The 17,596-nt window shown below is 45.5% G+C and overlaps 1 protein-coding gene across 4 annotated transcripts in view; it reads right to left on the reverse strand.

Annotated features, from left to right (window-relative positions):
- Positions 1-17,596, reverse strand: part of LOC139416259 (protein bicaudal D homolog 2-like) — an 88,396-nt gene continuing 70,800 nt past the window's right edge. The window contains exons 6-12 of one of the 4 annotated variants that reach the window (XM_071164709.1): positions 15,590-15,847; positions 15,275-15,478; positions 14,530-15,054; positions 13,834-13,985; positions 5,753-5,993; positions 4,047-4,132; positions 1-2,316 (exon numbers count right to left, since the gene is read on the reverse strand). In XM_071164709.1, the coding sequence (XP_071020810.1) occupies positions 4,085-4,132; positions 5,753-5,993; positions 13,834-13,985; positions 14,530-15,054; positions 15,275-15,478; positions 15,590-15,847 (1,428 nt within the window). In that variant the 3' untranslated portion in view covers positions 1-2,316; positions 4,047-4,084. Of the gene's footprint in view, positions 2,317-3,998; positions 4,133-4,536; positions 5,994-13,833; positions 13,986-14,529; positions 15,055-15,274; positions 15,479-15,589; positions 15,848-17,596 lie in introns of those variants that run through there. The other 3 variants (XM_071164708.1, XM_071164710.1, XM_071164707.1) reach the window with 3 other exon arrangements.

The following is a 17,596-nucleotide window of genomic DNA, read 5'->3' on the forward strand; positions in this document are numbered from 1 at the left end:
TTTGTCTTTTTAGTCACATTTATTGATTTTAACCAGTATGACTACCTTTACACAGACATAACACCTCTCTATAGGAAAACAAAACAACACTTTCATAGGATTAGCTCAGCAGTAATACATTAGACTAAACTCATTTTTTCATCATTTTATTTTTTTCACTTTTTCAGCATCTCCAAAGTTATAGGTTTGTTTTCGATTCTGTGTAAAGGTTTCCATGACTGAAAAACATGCATATGACAATAAGTTGTAATCAATATGCCACAAATTATAATGCACATTATTGATAAGAATACAGTACTGCATGACAATCCAAATAAATACCAACATACAGATTAAGTCGTTATTTCATATAAAGGTATCAAACTCAATATGGATCAATACTGAAACACAATATGACAATATAAAGTTTGCACGGCTAGTGTATTATCACAATGCTATCGCTTCCAGCAAACAGAAAACTTTTATTTTCCTTGTAAAACAGCATTTAAATTGCACTTTGTTTTCTCCGTATTTTTCGCTTCTCAACCGTAATGATAACTTTTTACGCCTCAACAAACAAGCATTGGCTAGGATGGCACTATTCAAGCTTGTTGATGCAAAATCTGTTTTCTATTTCCTGAAATCACAACACTTTAATATATGATGTAAAAAAAAATATTCAATAGAAAAACAAAAACAAATCAAAGAGAAAATGCGCTCTCTGCACATTTGCCAACAATACTGTAGATATTACATTACCTTCACCATACAAAGCTAGAGATCATGTCGATGTTTCCAATAGTACACTGATCTGCCCAAACACATAGTGGTGCATGGAACATTTTGTTCAAAATGAGGCCAAAGGGATTTATTTTGGTTCCCAAAGTTTGATAATAAAAAAAAACTACATTTTCTCAATACCCCTGAATTTGCTGTTGGGATCACTGACCTGCAGAATTCAATACAATATCAGTTGAATTGAGCTAATTTCAAAACGATCATCTCACTCCTGCAAAAAGGGCTACTCCTCTTTGCATTTATTGCTGCTCACAAAGTCATTCAACCCAAACTCCTCCCCTAAAAAACAAACACAAAGTACTAGTCTACAATTCTCCCTTGAAACAATGAAAGGCACTACTGGTCAGAATGAAGAACAAAACAAACCCAAAGCAAAACCCGGGTAGCGCTTCAGCAGAAAGTCACAGCCCCAAACTACACCTTTCTCACTGATGTTCGGCTTGTCTTTCTGATTCTTGAATCTTTTCAAACCTAAACGGTGTACCAGGATTTGGCACGATAAACAAAGAGAGAATTAAACCATTCCAATTTGGAATTTAATCGTTGCACTTGCAGAGAATTCTGTGAGCCAGTGATCCCTTATCAGTGTGACACCCTTGGTAAGAAGATGGAAAAAAACAAAATCATTTTGTCACTCCATTTTCCCCCCCCCAAGAACTTCTTACCATTTTTTTTGAGTCAGAGCGTCGTCAAGTTTCTGCGCGTTAGCTTTGAACTATTCCTAGGAATAATAAATACATGAAAACCCCAGAATTAGCTCACCCTGGATTTTGTTTAGAACATGGCAGTAGAACATACATATAAAAACCAAACCAACAGCATAATAAAGCAATATGATGAGACATAACAATAAAAGGATGGTTATTCAGATGGATCAATTCTCAGAAGCACAATAACAATAGATGGACTCTGGTTTGCGGTGAGACTTTAGGAGAGTAAATGGTCTCTGTAGATGGTACAAAGAGACCATATACAGGAGGAAATATATTCCTATTAATATATGTGTATACTTGACTAAATAAGTCACAAACCTTAGCACTACAAACCTTTCCTAGGTTAATAATATAAAGTTATATAATCCTATAATAAAAGTGCACAGGTTAAAGAAAACAAATCAACTAAAACAAAAAAAGATCAAACCAGACAAAACTGTTGGTTGATTTACATTGAGAAAAGACCATGGTTCCCCTGGCTTCTCATTGGAGGGATAACTCCGCCAATCACAAACTCTGATCATCATTTCATGAGGAGGGCAGAGTTCACTGTACTTGTGAGCATCGGCAGCAGCGCGGGGAAATGTGAAATACCGTGTTCATTCCCATGCATAGGACATTGAGGTCGTGCTATATTGCGAGTTAAAGGGCAACCTGGAGGAATATTGGATTTTCCTATCAGAGATTTCATTTGATCTTTTTAGTCTTGAAGTGGGTTTCATAATCTTGGCCTATAGGGCTATCTGTTTTCTGCACAATGAATGTGACATCGGCATTGTGAGAGGATCCTGTGTCGGAGGAACCTCCTCCGGGCAGAATTAAATGACTGCAAAACGGAGAAACAAAGAAAACATACAAATGTGCATTACTGGTACATTTAGAGAGATGTTAACTTCCTCAGAAATGATTCCATTCCAATCAAAAACATGAAACAAGGAAGAGTAAAAAGATGTACACCGAAGGCCCAGTTAGTTACAGTAGCTACTAACTAGCGGTTGGTGCAAACTGGGTCAGTAGTGCTGAAGCAGACTGTCATATCAACATTGTGTCAATATGTTTCAGAGGAGCTGATATAAAAGCACTACTGCACGAGGAAGACCAGTGAGTGCAAGAAGCTGATGACCTCACAAGTACCATGACCTTTGACACCTCCAAAACATATGATGAGCCCCAAGAGTTTAATCCACACCCCAGAACCAGGTCAGTCATCGGAGGGGCTTTCCTTACTGGCATGCAGGTTAATGAGAACGGGTGTGTTTTTTAGCGTGCAGGCGTTCAACCAATCAGGAATCAGACGAAGAGCGTGTGAGAGAACTCAAAGGTGAAGTGGGCGGAGCCTAAAGGCAGAGGTAGGAGGGAGCTTATTCTGGTGGCATTCTATTGATGACACCAGATAAACAGACATTGATTTCAAACTAAACCAAGAGAACTAGGGAGGGTCTCTCTAGCCACAATCACATCCTGGATTATGAAATATATAGATTATTCAGTGAATCTATAGTGCCTACACAAGGGAACAGGGATAGAAGGTCAACTCATTTGAATCAATGTCCACTAGTAAAATACCACATTTAGAGACAAAGTAGTCAAACAAAAACCTCATGTAAATACATTTGTCATCTTAGAGCATCTCCCTCAGAAAACCCTGGAACTCATTTCCCCAAACACAGTATCAAAATCATGTTCAGAATCGGCTGAGAGAGCTCGTCTTTCGCGTGCAGGTGCTTTTAAACACCAGTATTACTTCTCTCTCCTCTCCCACTCTCTACACCCAGAGCAAACTGACACAAACAAAGTGTGATTCTATCACTGTCGCTTAAGTGGAACAAGAACAGAATAGTGATTTCCCCTCCCGTGGAGGTTCTTCTCTGATGTGAGCGATAGCCTAGTCTCCGTACTTTGTGGCGTGACTAAAGGCCTCGTAGGGCAGCGCAGCACATACTCAACTCAAGCAGGGTTGAGGACGTCCCTCGTTCGGAGGAACCAAAGCTCTCCCTCTCCATACCCGAGAGAGGTGGCCTAGGAGTATCCTAGAAGATTAGAACCTGATTACGATCGTATTATTAAGAATATATAGTTTTAAAAAGCATAATTGAATTAATCTTCCAAGAATCTCTTCGCATCAACCCTGCTTTTAGCGCCACAAAGCTAATACCGTGTATGCATTACATGGATCTATCTAACACAAGCCCCACATCAGTTTTTTTAATCTGCCTGGCACTAGATTGCAAGGGTTAAAGCTTTTTTTTGGGGGGGGGGGGGGGGTAATAAAGACAGTACATTGGTTGTCCTCTCACATCCACACAGCATCTCAGAAATGAATCTATTTGCAATATTTGGAGAAAACGACATACACACAAGGGTCTTTCACCTCAGTGTCGGAGCTGAGATTACACACACACACACACACACACACACACACACACACACACACACACACACACACACACACACACACACACACACACACACACACACACACACACACACACACACACACACACACACACACACACACAGGCAGGGTTTCAGAACACACGTGCGCAAGGACGTTACCTGACAATATCCAGGGGTTTTCCCCACAATCCCCCTCTCTACTTAAAGGGAGAGTGGTGTTGTAGGGCGAGCAAGCTGCTGACAATCTAAAAAGAGAGAGGGGTTGTCATGACAACAAAGCGACGAACCACACGTTTGAGACGTGAGGAGGACAAGGTTTTCAGCCACATACCCACACATAGTTCATTTGAGAGCTCAAAAGGGCCTCCCAAAAGAGAAAGAGAGAAGCAACAGGGAGAGAGAGGAAGAGAGATCAGCATTAGGCTGACAGACACAAAGACAGGGCTTTACATCGATATATAGATGTAGTTGATTTCAAGTGTTTGGGTCGACAGGCACTTTGCCGAGGGATATTGGTCGGTTTTGTTTGTAGAATTACGATCCGGATTTGGGTGCCATTGATTTTTGTGCTCTTTTAGGATCTTTTCTGTTATTACAAAAATCACCATCAATCAAAACTATATTGTATCTGTTCACAGTTATTTGATCATTTTCTTTCATTCTTAAGTAATATGGCTGAGAGAATCCACCAATATGACATATACTAGGTCACATGGAATAGCCCTCTGTTTATTTCTGCAGACGTTAAATAACTGCTCTGGTTCAAATGTAGAGCCCTGTAGCACATCTGCATGTGCTGTGACACACCTGTTTACAGAGAAAAACTGTTATAAAGCTCAGCAGCATTTTCAGCTGCAAAGCCATGCGATTGGACTGCCTGACTCTACCGCGTTGGTGTGCAGCTTAAAGGATCTTGAAATGAAACACCTGTGGTCTTAGGTGCTCCTTTACCGCCCACCTCCGACATCATTAATTATCAGCCAACCCGCTTTGAGAATTTTGAATTTCAGTTAGAAAATCCAGCAAATCACACTGGGCTCCCTAGCAACAGCAGGGGGAGTTTGCATATTGTTTTGTTTCATTTGTTTATGTAAACATTCATGAGCAACCTGATTGGTCAGTGGGTTGCTGGGGCTGGCTCAGTCCTGGGGGGCCAGGAGAGAGAGGGGAAGAGGAGCGGGGGCTTTATCGAAGGAGCACCAACGCCAACAGGCAAGCAAAACGAGGAGAGGGCGTCAACTTCTGTCACATGATCCTAAAAGTGACACCCTCTTCACAAGTCCCCACCCCCCAAATGCATTATGGTTACCAGGCAACACACTCAGGGGGGGTCAGAACACACTAAGCACAAAAGCTGCCACCTTTTACATCATCATAAGTACAGCACCATGACGGCGGAAAGAAGTGACACCCCATAATATCCACAGAAGCCCAACGGCGGCCGGTTGAGGCCATATCCACATGCCATACATTATGTCTACTACAATCCCAAACTTCTAGGGCACACTGTACTGTACGGTACAGTACATACACAGCTGCATTCCCCTAAGCGTTTACACTAGCAGGCGTGAGTGGCCATACGTGGCCATAGGCATAAGTATGTACTATAGGTTAGACACACACCAGGCTGAGCAGGCAGGGAGCTAAGCGAGCATAGTAGGGCTCTTTAACACTAAGTCAGGGGAGGACCTCGGGCTCCTCCCCTCTGTACACAGCAGTCCCGTGCTGACAATGCAGCCGCTTCAGTCGCAGTAGATCTTGTACTTCTCGCTGCAGAAGACCACTGGGCCTCCCAGGATGCCGTTGGGCATGATGTTGTGCTCACTGGGGCGACCGATGCCGGCGCAGGTGAGCCCGTGACTTACGTGGGGGTTGTTGGCGGTGTTGGTCTGGCCGTTGGTGGTTCTGCCGTTGGTGGTCCTGCCTTTAGGTTTGCCCCCGCGGCGGGTCTGCTCGGTGTCAAACTCCAGGTCCTCCAAGCGCTGGGTCAGGGCTAGCTTCTGCTGGATGGCCATACGGAGGAGGGAGTTCAGGGTCTTCTTCTCATCCTCTGCCGCAGACAGCTGTCTCTGCATCTCATCCAGCTGAGTCACATACTCGTCACAGCTACAGTAGGAGGGAGGGAGGGAGAGAGAGAGAGAGAGAGAGAGAGGGATGGAGGGAGAGAGATCACATTAGAATAAGGCATTTGAGGCCTCCCGGGTGGCGCAGTGGTTAAGCGCGCTGTACTATCAGAGTCCCTGGGTTCGCGCCCAGGCTCTGTCGTAAACGGCCGCGACCGGGAGGTCCGTGGGGCGATGCACAATTGGCCTAGCATCGTCCGGGTTAGGGAGGGCCTCATCGCGCACCAGCGACTCCTGCGGCGGGCCGGGCGCAGTGCGCGCTAACCAAGGTTGCCAGGTGCACGGTGTAGCCTCCGACACATTGGTGCGGCTGGCTTCCGGGTTGGATGCGCGCTGTGTTAAGAAGCAGTGCGGCTGGCTGGGTTGTGTATCGGAGGACGCATGACATTCAACCTTCGTCTCTCCCGAGCCCGTACGGGAGTTTTAGCGATGAGACAACATAGTAGCTACTACAACAATTGGATACCACGAAATTGGGGATAAAAAGGGGTAAAAACTCAACAAAAAAAAGAATAAGGCATTTGTCGCCAATGTCAGTGAGATTTCAGTCCTTAAACATTTACTGCATTTTCACTAGCCATCCAATAGGTGGCAGTATAAACCTCCAGTGTTAACAGCCAAAGGCACAGTGATCTGACAGTGACTGTGGTCTGTATGGTTCACTACCATTGGTAATGGTCTGGATCTCCAATCTGACTATTCATATTGTCTGTGGCTATTTCAGATGGATTTCACTGACCTTCAAGCCCACAGAAAATCAATGCAAGAAAGAAGGCTTCACCTACATTCGTCTTGACCTTTGACCTACTTCCCCAGTGCCCGTCTTTCCCACCAGATAAAGCCCTTGAGGTGTCTACCAGAGCTTTGCCATCCGGCAGTCTACTATCTCTCCATCTCCCCCAGCACCACTCTCTTCTCCCTGGAAACCTCTCTGTCCTAAACTTCTTGTGCTGAGCGATAAGTGCTTTTTGAGGTCAGTTCGGTTTCGGTTCGATTATGAAAAAATAATCATGGTTTTCGATTTAGGTTTCAATACTTTTTTTAAACATGAAATGCACTATGTGGGTTGAATGCTGTAACATCACAGAATAAAACAATTAATACAAGTCACATGATGGTTGTGAATGCCCATTATTAACCATCATTTAAATTCATTCACATTACGTTACATTAATAAAATATTTCAGCTGTTGTGTATATTAAATTTGTTTGATTTTATTTCAAGTCATCACCTCATCTCTATAGGGCTGCTTCCTATGCTGTCTGACAAAATCACAATTGTGTAGTATTTCAATGAAAATATGGCATACTTTTATGACTGCTGAACACTATCAATCACTTAAACCAGTGGTTCCCAAACTGGAAAGGAACTGAGTCCGGCTTTGAACGTACTCTTTGTTGTAATAGTAGAATGCACAAGGTGACATTACTAAATTGGGTAGTGCATCATCAGTTCCTCATCATGAGTCATGTTAGTCATTGCATACCTTAGAGAGCTATTTATAACTTGTCAGAAATGTCCAGATCAACTAGCCCATGTCAGCTAATGTTTTTTAGCAATTTTTGGGGGGCCCATAGACTTTGTCGTAATGTTCGAGTCACTTAAATATGAATAAACATTAGACATGGCAAAATGTATTGAATTGCAAGAACATTTGCTTTAAAACTGCAACATTTCTCTGCACCTTACAACAACAGTGTGTAGAATTGCAGGAAATATGTTTTAAATCCAAATAATTGAAAGGTGTAGGTGAAAAATAACTGAAAAAATAACTAAAATGTTGGTTAATGCTCAGCACTATAGACTTTAAACATCCTATTCAAGTAAGAACAATAGGAACTAATTTCACCCCCACAAGACTCACTTAGGACCTCATCTGTATTGCACTGGGCCAGTAGAACATGTAGAGATGTGTTTACTATTCACTAAAAGCCCAGCTACGCATGATTCACTTTGTACTGCTAATATCCAAACACAGTATGCATTATATATGAAGAGTTTAATGTCTGAACATACATCCCATTTGAATGTATCCCGGGGTTGGGGTTCATGTGGGCTGTGTTGATGTTGACTATAACCCCTATTGGTGTAATTAACAATCATGAACAGCGAGGCTGAGGGCTGAGGTTGAAAGCAGCTCTACCCGGACGTCTGTCTGCATGACAATATGAGGAGTCTGAGCACGGAGTAAGTTAATCGTAGATCACACACAAAGGAGGAACGCTTTAACCCAACTCCAAGATCCCCCCTGTGTCCCTTTAGGAGTGGGCTAAGGGAGAGAGCAAACAACAGAGGTGCAAAGAAAAGTATGGAAGAAATACTTCTAAACTCACCAAACCGATGTTCCTTCCTCTCGCTATCACTCAAACAACTCTCCCCACTCTTTCTCTAGCACCAGTGTAATATAACATCAAATATCAATTCTGCCTCTCACGTTAGTGTGAAATAGCACAATATTCTCTCTCTCTCTCTCTCTCTCTCTCTCTCTCTCTCTCTCTCTCTCTCTCTCTCTCTCTCTCTCTCTCTCTCTCTCTCTCTCTCTCTCTCTCTCTCATGCTATATTTAACGTATTTTTACCACTGTGAGCACTTAAGTGTGTGTGTGTGTGTGTGTGTGTTAGGGCCAAAAAACTAGGTCATGCTGCCTGGAATGTAGAGGCAGGGGTTCATATCACTGTCCTTCATCTGCTACACCCTTCCTCTTTCATTATTAATCATTCTGCCCTTCACTCTCTCTACCCCACTTTCCTTTCTCTGCACCCTCATATTACATCTCTCCTTCATCTCTCTGTCATCCTCCCTCCATCCTTCATTTATATCGCCATCATCCTTCCTCCATCACTCTGGGCTCCCCCCCTACCTGTCTCCATCCTGCTAACACAGCGATCTGAGATGACATTCCCCAGTGATAATGGTAGCCACACCTCTGCAGAGATCTGTGCAGTATACCACCTTGCCTTCCAGCTGTCATTCAGCCTAACCCACATTGGAATGAAATTCCTGGCATCTCAGAACACTCCTTCAGTCCTACCTGCAGGACAAGAACAGTCTATATCAGGGGAATTAAAGGTTACTCTGAATCTAAATGTGGGACAAAAACACTCCCTGTTCTATCTGGTGGATTGGAATATTTCCTCTACACTTCCAAGTGTCAATTACAATCTACAATGAGTGGAAAAGACATTAGGAACACCTTCCTAATATTGAGTCGCACCCCCTTTTGCCCTCAGAACAGCCTCAATTCATCAGGGCATGGACTTTACAAGGAGTCGAAAGTTGAACTGACGTCTGTGCCCAGTGCGTCTTCTCATTGGTCACATAGGACCTAATGTTGCTATTCAGTCTCTCACTATTGGCTCGTTGAAGTGTTGTGTTATTGCACATGGGCACTCCCCATGATGTATACATCCTCTCCCCCCACATACACAAACACAAACCCAGTCCCCCCTCGTGGGCGTGCAGTCGGACTCCCACTGGGGGACACACCCAGACAAAGGGGATCAGTGCAGCTTCATTTGACCCAGTGTGAGATGGCGAATGGGGGAGCGGGGGTTCCCAGGGGTCACAGTGCCCTTTAAGATGGACCAGCCATGCTGGGTGGAGGGTGTAAGAGGGCGTGGGTTTTCCCGGGAAAAAATACAGGCTTCCATTCTAGGGATGAAGGGATACAATGGGGCCCTTCTTGGCCTGATAGAGAGGGACTGGAGGGCCACAATGGCCCTGGGTGGCGGCTGGCCCTTTGTAGAAGAACAGTCTCCACATTCAGAGTAGTGTGGAACAGAGGCTCCATGTCTCAGATGATCTACAGTAGCCAGGGGTCACGAGACACACACAGGCGTACTGCACACACATGCGCTCAGAGTATAACGTGCACAGCATACACTCATATCCACACCCAAACATGTACTGCATGAAACACGATGAAACGTTCATAGGGAAGGGTATGGACTACACTGACAGGCACATACCACAGGGGGTTGGTGGCATCTTAATTGGGGAGGACGGGCACGTGGTAATGGCTGGAGCGGAATAAGTGGAAAGATTATTATGAGCCGTCCTCCCCTCAGCAGCCTCCACCGGCGCATACGCCCTAAATATACTGACAAATGAGTGTAGAAACACAGCACCACAGCACATTTGTTTGCCACATGGAGTGTGAACACAGACACACACTCGCCTCGGCTGTTCTCTGGCTATGTGGGAACAGCATTGGTCATTGTGGAGGAGGATGAGTGAGAGGATTTAGGAGGGAGGAGAGGGAAGATAAAGAAGGAATAAAATAACCAACAATGAAAGTAAGAGCAAAATGGGAATCAGAGAAACACAAAGAGATAGAATGAGAGTGTGTGCCTGTTCGATTTGACTGGGGGAAGGCTGACTGATTCTTTGCATGTATAGTGCCTACAGCCTGCTAAGAGCAGGCATGTCCAGGCAGTGCTTCATTGGAGTCCGATCCTGCACCTCTCCATCGACTGTTTTGGTCCGGAATCTATTTGGCCGGATCCGGTAACTCTCGTGGCATGATTGTTTTTTCCTTCTCACTTTTTTAAATGTAAAAACTATAATAAAAGCGATCAAAGTTCATATGAGTTGCATCTTCGATAATTCTCCTGCCCCGGCCATTACCGACGAGTGATCATTGGGTGAGTCAGTGAAACTGGAAAGCATTTTAAGGACTCCAGCTCAGAACTTCCCCACCCCTCTCTCTCGCTCACCTCCAAATTTTCAAATGAAGAACTGGTCTTAGGAATGGAAGAGACTGGGTCTTACTGTAAACTGATAACACAGCCCACAGCTGGAGTACAACACACATACACAAGTTGGATACGTACAAACTGACATAGAATACACATATTAGGAACTTGCATTACACAAAAGAGTCTAACAGAGATTTGCACATTCAATCAGTCCCACTCCATTCACTCTAACTCTCTCACTCTGAGGCCACACACTCGAAACGAAGGCCGTCCACTGACAATCTCAGGAATCCCCAAATCTACATTTAAGTCGACAGAGTATGTCAAAGATGGAATAACCATGAGAAAGACTCTCAAATTAGCCCCATGTCGAGAAGCTGAAACGAAAGACTCCCTCTCTCTCTGTAGGGTAGAGGGCCTTGTGTTTTGCTGTGAGGATAAATGAGGGGAGCGAGGGAAGAAACAGGGGGAGTGTGGGAACCGTGGGTAAATCACATCCCTCTGCCTCTTAAAGCCTTTCAAAGAGCCCCCCCCCCCCCTTCCCCACCGTCATTCTATAGGCCAAAATTAGCATACCAATACGTACAGGCTCCAGAAGGACCTGAATGAACACTACCACAAATACCCAGGCATGTACACAGCCCAGAACATACTGAGGCCGCGTCCAAAATGGATCCCTATTCCCTATAGTGCAGTATATAGGGTAGGGCTGTCACGATAACAATATTGCGATACTCAGCGGTATCGTGGCAAAGAAACAAAACAATTTCCTATAGCACAAAATGTTACATACAGTAGGTTTTTTAAAGGACCAAAGTCTGCTTTGTGCTTTTTTTTTGCCATCGTAGCATCGCGATACTGGTCTCGTGACAACCACAATATAGGGGGTAGCAAAAACAGAACATTAATTATATCTAAGGCACATAGAAATCCCCATACAAGGTAAAGACTGAGGGATTTCCTGCGGACCCCTGAGCAGAGTTGAGTTATGTTGTGTTAGGAGCATCTTCAGTGTCTTACAACAGCAAAAAGGGACAAGGGAAAGGCACATTTCACATGCGTGCCTCTCTAGCGCCGCCATTTTCCTCTGTATTACATCTACCACCCTCGTTCTGCTGCTAATAGCCAGTACCTCTTAAAGAACACTTGGTTTGAAACCCTGATTGGTCAGTGAAAGTCATTCTAAGCAGAATGCCAGTCATTTTCAAAATGGCTTCCTCTGAGGTGCTCAGTGAGAGCTGATTTCCTCTCATGTCTTCAGAGGGATGGCTTAACACCCGCATCGACAGACCATCTGGCCCTGCACTGCACCAAATCGTTATGACAACAGAAACACACCCATATTTGCAGAGGAAGACAGCTTTCTCCGCCATGTTAATCAATAAGCTACTACAGTTATATAGAATTTCTCAATAAGACCAGCTAATGGACTGGGAGTGCAGATACACCGTGGCATTACTCCACTGTAAATATGAGGGGTGCCGAGTGCACACTCTCTATGGATAGAGCAGCCCTCCCTTCTCTCCTCTCCTTTCTGCACAGCTTGATTTGAGCTTTGCTGTAAGTGGAGGAGTCTTAAAGACAGAGCGAGACTGCCTCAGAGTTGCCATCTGGTTCAGGGAGGGTTTGCAGGAGAAGGGAGGACGCACTGAGCTCCACATCAAAACAACAGAGCAAACAAAGTACAGTGTGCAGTGGTCTACATGCTTGTATTCAGCGTACACACATTGCACACACTCATAGTCCCCCCCCCCCCACAAACACACACACACTCCTTCAGGAGGAAGACTACAGGACAGCGAGACTATGGTGAAACGAGAGTACATTGTATCTGAGGTAGTTATCCAGACCAGGTCGAGGTAGGGATTATAAGGGGAACCTTTGGCCTGCTTCTTATGGGAATCAGCAGGCTTAGCCAGCGAGGGGTTAACGTAGCCCCTCCATCTGATAAGCAGTCACTGGTCATAAAACACTGCTTCTTCAGCATAGTAATTACTACAGATTAGAGATGTGTCCGTCGTATGGCCATCCTCCACTGGCCCAGATTCACAAAGAAAAACAACACTCCTATTAAACCTGTCGGTTATTAAAATCAGGCTATGTACACGTCGTTGGCATATGGTGAATATGGCTTACCGTGTGGTATTAAACACAGATTTACCTTGTGGTTGTCGCGAGTGTGGTCTTAGGATGGTGTATCGGTGGTGTTACCGCTAGGTTAACATAGTAAAAGTGGTCAGATGGACACTGGGACGGCGAGGTGTTTTGGTCAATAAATCTTTCCATTAAAATCTCATGGCGACAGCGTTTTAGTTAGGCTAAATACATATGTATGTAAACAATATAACTGTATGTAAACATCATATTGTAATGGTATTGCTTTTGTTCATGCAGTGCTTTCCTTTTGGTATGATGGGTTTATTTCTGTAGGTAAGCTAGGTAGGTATATGTAGTACTTGTCTTGTAGTGTGGCAAACAAAGCATAAAAGAACGAGAGAGCCTAATCTCATATGCCCAGATGAATCTGTTATAGTATATAGACAGAGCACGTGTCAAGGTGTGTTCTTGGATCATGGGTGACTGACTACTCTCTTACTGTGTGGCCAAGGTACTGTATGTGATAACATGTTTAAATGTGTGTTCTAAACTAGGAGTCTAATAGTGTGTTCCTAATAGGGCTGGGGACCTCACGAAACGATACTTAGGTGCCGATGTGGCATGTATTGTGATTCTCATTTGCATTGCGATTTGGTGTTCCAAACATATTGCTCACTGTAATGTCTGTTTCAGAGAGACGAGAGGGAGCACGAGAAAATTAGTTTTGATCAGTCAGGGAAATGAAAGTTCTAAAAACATGTTGGCTCACTATTTAAAAAGGAGATGGAGAAGAAGAATGCATTTTGCCGCAGGTACAATTGACTAGCGCAAGCTTATACTACTTACAGTACCAAAAACAACTTTTTTTTTTAAACTTTTTTTTTAAAACATTTTTTACAAATCGATTCTTGGGAGTCAAATATTGATATAATATTGCGATGTGTAACTGTCGTAATTTTTTTCTTCTCCCATCACTAGTTCCTAACTTGTTTTAAACGGGGCGCGTGACAATGTGACAACTCCTCTTACCGTGTGGCGAACATCGCTCGGAGTGAGGAGAAGGTAGCGGCATCCTCCTTCAGGGCCTTCAGCTCGTTCCTCAGTTTCATCATGGTTTCCGTCACCATGGCCTTCTCGTTCTCATACTTACTCTTCAGGTTGGCCAGCGCCACCTCAGCCGTCTGTAGGGGGGACACAACACAACAACGGTCAGACCAACTAAAATGGGTCATTTTGAGTCTTTTTCCTGCAGCTTTAATGTCATTAGAGTGTGTTTTAGTGTGTGACCTTTGAAGGTTTATTTGCACAGCAGTTCGGTGGGGAGCTGGCTGGATTTAAAGACTACAGGTGTGTTTCTTTACGAGATGCTTTTGTCTGAGAGTCAGATTCAGTAGCTGAGGAACACACACCCTCTTCAAAGATCTGACAGCAACTGGTCACACAAACATTAGGGTTCTGGGCTGTTAGGGAGTGTCTGCTTTAGTAAGCTTTCATCTTTTTTTTAAACTCTATCACATAGACACACACAGAGACAGACACAGGCACACAGACACACACAAACACTCACAGCCACCAGCTGTCTCTCCCTGTTGTTTTGTTATGAATCTTGGCTGCAGTGCATTTGCTACGACAGCTGAAGAAGCTTTAGACAGCCACCTCCCTGCCTCAGTCTCCCGACTGATTCTTAGGGGAGGGAAATACAAACATGGAGGTTCAGTATCTGACCTGCTTGTTGGCTTTGAGGACGGTCCTCAGTGTAGCAATCTGCTCCCTCTTGGTGCTGAGCAGGGACTTGAGTTTGAGGATCTCCTCCATGCAGGCCTCCATGTCCTTGTCAGCCACGGCGCCAAGCTCCAGAGACGCCACCCTCTGACGGGACAGCTCTGTGGTGCGGTCCACCGCCAGCTGCAGGTGCTTGATCTGGTCCCGGATGATGGCCACCAGGTTGTACACGTTCATTGGCTCCCGGGGCGAGGGGGAAGAGGAGACAGGGGACAAGGCGCTGTCGGCAGCATCGGGGACGGGGAACAGGCCCTTGGTGAGCAGGATGGGGGAGCGGCGGCCGCGACCTTCGGGACTCGTGCGCCCGCCCTTGCCCTCCTTGTAGAAGTCGAGCATGACGCGGTTGGGAGTTTCGTTGTTGCACATGCACACGTGGTTGTAGAGGGTGGCCAGCTCCTCGCTGAAGGTGACCAGCTCGTCCTGTGCCACGTTCAGGCTGCCCTGGGACTCGCCCGCCACGTCACTCACCTTTACAGATAGAAAGAGAGAAACTTTGTCAATTAATACAATTTGATCGAAGAGAGAAATCTGGTTTGCAAGTGTGAGGAAAAAGTACAAACAATTCCTACACAGAGAAAAGTGAAAAGAATTGACTACAGATAACCACTCATCAATATAACACCACAAAAAAGCAACGTTAACAAGCATAAGACATTAGGGGCACTGTATCATGGAGGGTGTTTCTCACCTTGCGGAGCTCCTTCGCCAGGACGGCCTTCTCCTCTCTCTCCACGCGGCTGGACTTCTCCAGGGAGGACAGCTTCTCTCCCAGGGCCGTGACGTCAGTCTCCAGACGGCCTCGCTCCTCCTCGTGGCGTGACTGACAGGACTGGTACTCTGCCTTCAGGGTCTTCAGCTCCTCCTTTAGCTCACCTGCCTCCGACACCGCAACCTGAGACAACCAGAGGCAGAGTTAGGAATAGCCAGAGTTTTAGGAATAGCCAGAGTTTTAGGAAGACAGTAGCTTCAACATCTGTGTATATGTGTATACATGTTTCATTACCTTGTACTTGCACTCCAGGATCTCGGGCCCGTTGATGTCCACCTCGTAGTAGTCTCCGTCGTCGTTGCTGTCGCGCTCCTTCTCGTTGTCCAGGGCTGACTGGCGCTCCTTGCTGGCCTGGAGCCTCCGGATGGCATTGAGGTTCTCGCTGAGGCGGCTGACCTTCTCCTGGTGCTCCTCCAGGGCCCCGTGGGCCTGCTCCAGCTGCTTCTGAGAGTCCTGCAGCGTGGACATCAGAGACACCTTCTCACGCTCCATCTAGACAAGGGGAGACGGAGCATAAGACAGATGTATTCATTTGGTAAGTTAAGTAATGTTACAAGTGTCCGGACAGAAAAAAGACTGACGCAAATTATAGACAGATGACCATTTAGGCATAATTATGCAGGTTTAATTTTCCCATTTCATTGTGTTTGTCTATCCCTCTTCTTCTCTACCTAATGAATATGATTGTCCTAAAGGATGATAAAGGTGGTTGTTTTTCCAAATAACAGATAACATCTCTGGAGGTTTTAGGGGCTAACTGAGGGGGCTGCAGTATAACATCTGGAGGTTTTAGGGGCTAACTGAGGGGGCTGCAGTGTAACATCTCTGGTGGTTTTAGGGTCTAACTGAGGGGGCTGCAGTGTAACATCTCTGGTGGTTTTAGGGTCTAACTGAGGGGGCTGCAGTATAACATCTCTGGAGGTTTTAGGGTCTAACTGAGGGGGCTGCAGTGTAACATCTCTGGAGGTTTTAGGGGCTAACTGAGGGGGCTGCAGTATAACATCTCTGGAGGTTTTAGGGTCTAACTGAGGGGGCTGCAGTATAACATCTCTGGAGGTTTTAGGGGCTAACTGAGGGGGCTGCAGTGTAACATCTCTGGAGGTTTTAGGGTCTAACTGAGGGGGCTGCAGTATAACATCTCTGGAGGTTTTAGGGGCTAACTGAGGGGGCTGCAGTGTAACATCTCTGGAGGTTTTAGGGTCTAACTGAGGGGGCTGCAGTATAACATCTCTGGAGGTTTTAGGGTCTAACTGAGGGGGCTGCAGTATAACATCTCTGGAGGTTTTAGGGTCTAACTGAGGGGGCTGCAGTATAACATCTCTGGAGGTTTTAGGGGCTAACTGAGGGGGCTGCAGTGTAACATCTCTGGAGGTTTTAGGGGCTAACTGAGGGGGCTGCAGTATAACATCTGGAGGTTTTAGGGGCTAACTGAGGGGGCTGCAGTGTAACATCTCTGGAGGTTTTAGGGTCTAACTGAGGGGGCTGCAGTGTAACATCTCTGGTGGTTTTAGGGTCTAACTGAGGGGGCTGCAGTATAACATCTCTGGAGGTTTTAGGGTCTAACTGAGGGGGCTGCAGTATAACATCTCTGGAGGTTTTAGGGTCTAACTGAGGGGGCTGCAGTGTAACATCTCTGGAGGTTTTAGGGGCTAACTGAGGGGGCTGCAGTATAACATCTCTGGAGGTTTTAGGGTCTAACTGAGGGGGCTGCAGTATAACATCTCTGGAGGTTTTAGGGTCTAACTGAGGGGGCTGCAGTATAACATCTCTGGAGGTTTTAGGGGCTAACTGAGGGGGCTGCAGTATAACATCTCTGGAGGTTTTAGGGGCTAACTGAGGGGGCTGCAGTATAACATCTGGAGGTTTTAGGGGCTAACTGAGGGAGCTGCAGTATAACATCTGGAGGTTTTAGGGGCTAACTGAGGGGGCTGCAGTATAACATCTCTGGAGGTTTTAGGGTCTAACTGAGGGGGCTGCAGTATAACATCTCTGGAGGTTTTAGGGGCTAACTGAGGGGGCTGCAGTATGTTACCAAAGGCAGTGTTACCAACTACAGCATCAGAGGGCAAAGAGAGAACTGCCAATTCAGAGCCTAGGTGACCTTGGAGAAGTCTGGACTGGTTTCAAATCTTTGTTTGCAGTGGGACCACGGTCCACTTACACACGTAAGCGCTCACACAGAGCAGTGCAGGCCTCAGCAGAACGGAGCTATTTTCAGAGGCTGGGTGTGTGCCAATAATT

Source organism: Oncorhynchus clarkii, chromosome 9 (assembly GCF_045791955.1).
Source record: "Oncorhynchus clarkii lewisi isolate Uvic-CL-2024 chromosome 9, UVic_Ocla_1.0, whole genome shotgun sequence".
Taxonomy (NCBI): domain Eukaryota; kingdom Metazoa; phylum Chordata; class Actinopteri; order Salmoniformes; family Salmonidae; genus Oncorhynchus; species Oncorhynchus clarkii.